The 5,778-nt window shown below is 36.3% G+C and overlaps 1 protein-coding gene across 1 annotated transcript; it reads left to right on the top strand.

Moving 5' to 3' along the window:
* Window positions 1-448: 448 nt before the first annotated feature.
* Ephrin (ephrin) lies at window positions 449-5,327 on the top strand. Its single transcript, XM_076132185.1, has one exon. It carries the CDS (start codon window positions 895-897, stop codon window positions 1,675-1,677), a length of 783 nt encoding a protein of 260 aa, XP_075988300.1. The 5' UTR covers window positions 449-894; the 3' UTR covers window positions 1,678-5,327.
* Window positions 5,328-5,778: the final 451 nt, after the last annotated feature.

The following is a 5,778-nucleotide window of genomic DNA, read 5'->3' as shown; positions in this document are numbered from 1 at the left end:
TGCGAAATAAAATCATTTCAAATAATTAGCATAAAATTATAAATGATTGTGTGCAATATCGTCATGTCGGTTTGTAGCGTCATAGCCTTTTACGATTACGACTCTACTCAAACCAGTTGTGGGCTTTTTTCAATGGCGGCTTAAGGCTGCGTTCAAATGTAACCAAAAAGCTCTACAATAAAAATTTCGAATAAAAATGTTTATACCAAAGAAAGACTTTAACTTAATTATAGAAAAGTGACATTCTCAATTTGAATTGTTTCGAATAAAGTTGCTTAAATTCTTTTTTTAAATAGTATTGAAGTAAATAGAAGATGGCGGCGTGTTCGAAAGCTCGGGTAAGCTCGGAACGCGTCGGTAAGGGGCGGGCGCGGGGCGAGCGGCGGGAGGGGTGGTCGCCGCATGCGTACCGGGCTCGCGAGCCGCATTCCAGTAGTTCAGCCGTCTACCGCACGGCGCTCTCGTGAAGCGCACCGCGTCGCCCGCTCCCAATACAAAGAACACCTCAGTATTGTAAAAAATCTGTGATGTATCGATTAATTCCGACTTCATCCTCACACTAAACATCGTGTACAACAATAAGTGAACAAATAACAGTGTTACTAGTACATAAAGCGTCGTTTCCAACGCGTTTTAGTGCGGCCACGTCCTATGGAATTCCACATTTATCGTTGAATAGAATCTACCGCGAGCGGAGTAATGGTGGCCCCATCGCGTCGCCTCTGAATGGATTGATCGTGTTTTATATGTGAAATTGTGAACGTACAGTGATGTATAGTGTTATTAAAGCTTTATAAATATGGATTGGTGTATGTGTATGTGTGTCTGTGTATAAGTGCACCGCTTTGTGAAGCGTCTTCGATCGGATAATGAGAGTCTAGTGAAACAGCCAGGATGGTGTCTCTCACTTACTTCGGCCTCCGCCACACGCCCTGGACCCTCTTAGTCCTCATTTTCTTCATCGAAAGCGTGATGGGGAACTACGCTAAGTCATTCTACATACACTGGAACACAACAAACAGTATATTTAGAATAGACAACACGGATCACGTATTCGACTTGAATAAAGGCAACGCTCAGTTCGAGTACGACCAAGTCAATATTATATGTCCAGTGTACACCCCGGGGACGTTTGAGGAAGACACAGAGAAATATATAATATATAACGTCAGTAAAGAAGAATACGATACGTGTAGGATAACGAATCCGAACCCCCGTATTATAGCGATATGCGATAAACCGCACAAATTGATGTTTTTCACAATAACTTTCCGGCCGTTCACACCTCAGCCGGGCGGGCTGGAGTTCCTGCCCGGTAAAGACTACTATTTTATATCGACGTCGAGTAAAGACGACCTGCACAGACGTATCGGAGGTCGTTGCCTTAGCCATAATATGAAGTTGGTGTTCCGGGTGTGTTGTAAGCCGGAGGAGCAGAGTCCGGCGCCTCCTCCGCAGCCGACCCTGCCGCCGCCGCCGCCCCCGCCGACCACGCCAGCGACCACCACGACCACCACGACCGTGAAGCCTGTGACGAAAAAGACGCACAAGTACGACAAGACGCCGAACGAGGTGATCAAGAGTGAGGAGCTGTCGCACTCTCGCGGGGCCGCGCTGGCCTCGTCGCTGGCCCTGGCCCTGGCCGCGAGCGCGGTGCTGGCCCCGCTGGCTCGGTGAATGTGCGCTCGGGCGGCGCGTCCCACCCGCGCGGATCTCCTCGCTAAGCCCGGGCCCGCCACCTCGCAGACTCTACACACTCTACACTTACGCCCAGACACTTTAGTTTACACGTGAACGTGCTATGAACAGTGAATACATACTGGTGTACATTTAACTAGTGTTGTGCCCCAAGGATTATGGATCAGACCATGTGTAAGTAAGGATTGTGCTGAACTCATGTTCCAGAACTCTTAGCTTGTAAGGAACTCGGAAGCCTAATTTTATGTAAGGCCTAATGATAATCGAATAATTTGTGAGTTAATTTTTGATCATAGAGGAACATCAAGTGTAGATTACGATCGGTTAAATATATTTATATATAATGAAATGTTAACATGTATGATAAAAATTAGGTTTCTTAAACCATCTAGGAATTAACGATTTTTTATATTTTTCATTATGCAAAGGATATGAATAAGAATTAGGGTTCTTTATGGATCAATGCAGATATAGGAAATCGTATATAAAAAAATTAGGTAGCTTTTTTAATTTTTAGTTCAAAAGACAGTTTTTTTTATTATTTTTCTCAACGAATACACATTAATTAGAATTTATTTATATTATAAATGAAAAACTTTGGACAAGTTAAGAATCTTGTCTAGAAAACTGTGATTTTGGTTTTAGTATTTTTTTCTCTTTATAATGCTTTTATTATGTGATATATTTACCTTTTATGTATTAAAAATGATAGCCTTTTCACCTCATTTTTTTCTTGACTGATTTTTGCATTTCAGCTTTTTTTCTTTTTTTACAAAATAGCTATATTAACAATGATAAAGCACGTCACTGTCTATGAGAAAAAACATGGCGTCTTATGTCAAAATTGCACATAAAATGGCGCCATATTGTTGACAAATAATAAAAATGAAAAAACACAAATAGTGACGTGTCTTATTTTAATTTAAATTAAATATTTCGATACCTACACCTATTCGAAGAGATGGGATTTTCAGTAATAATGAAAATTTCGTTTTAAACGGCGTATGCACACCTGTGCCATTCATGAGACGAGTGAAAACCAATTTTTACATAAATAAAGAAATAGACAAATAGTTAAATAGTAGTTAAAATAGACCGGTTTTCTGTTAGCCATAACTCAATAGTAACAGTTGATATATTTTAGGTAGTTTTTAAGATAGAACGGCTGAGTTTCAAATTGTATTTTGCAAAAAATAACTACCTACTGTAAAAAATAGCAGCTATAAATAAAATAACGAAAGTCACACGTTATTTTTGCTTCGTGCTGCCATCTAGTGAAATAGAGAAGTAATTACGCTCAACTTCGAGCTAAATTGCATAATTAATGTCATCGTAGTAAATTGAAATCTAATGGCCAACTCTTCTATTATATTTTATCCCCAATGTGATATACAGAAACATTAATCTCCATTCAGAATGATTTACTGACTAAAGCAACGAAAATAGCAAAGAAAATCACGATAATAAAAAAATTGCGGAACGTCGAATACCTTTTTTTAATTTACAAACATCTGTTCTTATTAATTAACTTTTAATTTGAAAAACGCGTCCATTGTTTTATAAACAAACGTAACTAAAGATGAAAGAGTACGCCAGAAAAAAGGTCGTTTAAAAAAGATATAAAATAGACTATAGCTGTCGTTGTCTATGCATTGTTTTTTAAACAAAATGTTTTGGATTTAAATTTAGAATTTTACTGGACGTTTATGTTGTTAAGATGTGGATACACTGGGTGTATATCTTTTCAAAAGATTAATTAAAACGAGCTTTGCTTTGTGACTTAGAAATGTTTTAATTAGTGTAATTTCAGATGTATTCATTACTCTACTTAATCTGCCTAACCTCTTATTTGAATTTAACTACAGTTTATAAAATTATATTATTATTCTCTACTCATATCTTCATATTTGAATTATTATTAAATATCAATTATCAAAGTAAGACATTAATGTCTTTCACTTTTTACTTTACTAACTCAAGGCCTAACCTCTCCCTTATTACGGGAGGAGACCCTTGCCCAGCAGTGGGACATTAATGGGTTACATTTATAAATTTAGATTATGACAATAAAATGTCGAAACGTAAATAATATCAAACGATTACTTAACTCAATTAATTAGTTGTCAATGAAAAGCAATGCAGTTCAGGTTAAATGACAACTGTCAATCGGCCATCTTACATACAACTTTAGTTTTAAATCAGGCCTAATTTCAGCAGTAACGTTAATGCCTGAAACTTATTTTGGAGATAATTTAGCTTTCATTAACTATACTAAGAAACTAAAGATTTACATCAGTTTTATTTTTGAATTGATTTAATAAACTTGTCAAATCAAATAATTTTTACTTCTTTTCATTCAATTTGTTAAAAATATCTGTCACTAAAATACTATAATGAAAGCTTACATACATTATGCTTTAAAATATTCTTATTTGCCCAAGCGATTTGTGTAATTTTTGTTAAAGAAATATAAAAATATGTTTTTTCTAACTACCCACTTTTGTACCGCAAAGGTCTGAGTCACACTGAGTCCATCGACTGAAATAGAGTTGGCCATAAATTCATTGTTCAACCTCAGTAATGATTATAAACCACTCGGTTTGTAATTGTTTCGTAAATACTAGTTGTGGTCTAATAAAGAGGTCTTTGACCTGGGCTTTTGATATTCTGGGACAAATACATAATTTCACACCTTTTTCGTATAAGGGTAGGTAGAGACTAAAGAACGCCATTTGCTACGATCCTTATAAACTTCCCTTGCTTTATTTTGGGACTAGCTGACCCGCGCAACTTCGCTTGCGTCACATAAGAGAGAATGGGTCAATTTTTTCCCCGTTATTGTAACATTTTTACTGGTACTCTGCTCCTACTGGTTTTAGCGTGATGATATGTAGCCTATAACCTTCCTCGATAAATGGGCTATCTAACACTGAAAGAATTTTTCAAATCGGACCAGTAGTTTCTGAGATTAGCGCGTTCAAACTAACAAACAAACTCTTCAGCTTTATAATATTAGTATAGATTAGTATAGATAAATAAGACTTCAAAATATAAAAGAATAGAAAAATTACTTATTTTTCACTATAAAGGAGTAGTTAACTACAAGAAATATTTTAAAACTACCACATCTAAACCATACAACTATTTTATAATTAAACTAGCTGACCCGCGCAACTTCGGTTGCGTTACATAAGAGAATCATAATATTCCCCGTTTTAGTAACATTTTTGACTGGTACTCTGCTCCTATTGGTCGTAGCGTGATGATATATAGCCTATAGCCTTCCTCGATAAATGGACTATCTAACACTGAAATATTTTTCAAATCAGACCAGTAGTTCCCGAGATTAGTGCGTTCAAACAAACAAACAAACAAACTCTTCAGCTTTATAATATTAGCAAAGATTAATGCTGATCAGATTTTCATACAGAATTTCTCGATAGCTAGCCAGTAGTCGATACTCGATAGAAGTAGAGACAGACCGGGCTACAGATATTTAGATATTTCACATTTTGTTTTTACACATGGCTATGAAATTGACGTTTTTAGTTTTGTTTATACAATTAAATCGGTTCTAATATCCGTAAGATAAATAGAAAAGATTCTAATTACTCGCGCTGTTTGTTTGTTTGTGCCTACTTTAGCTTGGAAACGTCTGCACCGGTTTTCGTTATTGACAGCTGTCAAACCGTTGGGAGTTTTAAAAATCATTCTGTATGTGTCAAAGATCTTTGAAATGTGCTATTGGTTGAAATCTTTATTTCTAAATATTATTCTATTTTTAGCTGCTCTCAATTTTTTGAGTGTAATATTCGTTAAAATCGTGTAAATTTTGGTATTTTGTTTATATTGATAGACCTTACGGCTCTCATACAAACAAACATAAAATCAGGCCTTCTTCTCCTTCATTTTACAGCTTGCATTTTGCGGTCTTTCATGACCGGACAAAACACACCACCGAAGGTCTTGTAAGCGTGTAGGAGAAGCCTTTGCCCAGCAGTGGGATAGCAGCACAGTTGTCACTGCCTAAAAGTTATAACAAATAATTTCCATCCTTCTATATCTAAACTTTCCATACAA

The sequence above is a fragment of the Anticarsia gemmatalis genome, chromosome 27 (assembly GCF_050436995.1).
Source record: "Anticarsia gemmatalis isolate Benzon Research Colony breed Stoneville strain chromosome 27, ilAntGemm2 primary, whole genome shotgun sequence".
Lineage (NCBI taxonomy): Eukaryota > Metazoa > Arthropoda > Insecta > Lepidoptera > Erebidae > Anticarsia > Anticarsia gemmatalis.
This window is presented reverse-complemented; position numbering and strand designations above follow the sequence as displayed.

What these genes read in the sequence shown, in the direction of transcription:
- Ephrin (XM_076132185.1), top strand. Translation starts at nt 895, where the DNA reads ATGGTGTCTCTCACTTACTTCGGCCTCCGCCACACGCCCTGGACCCTC.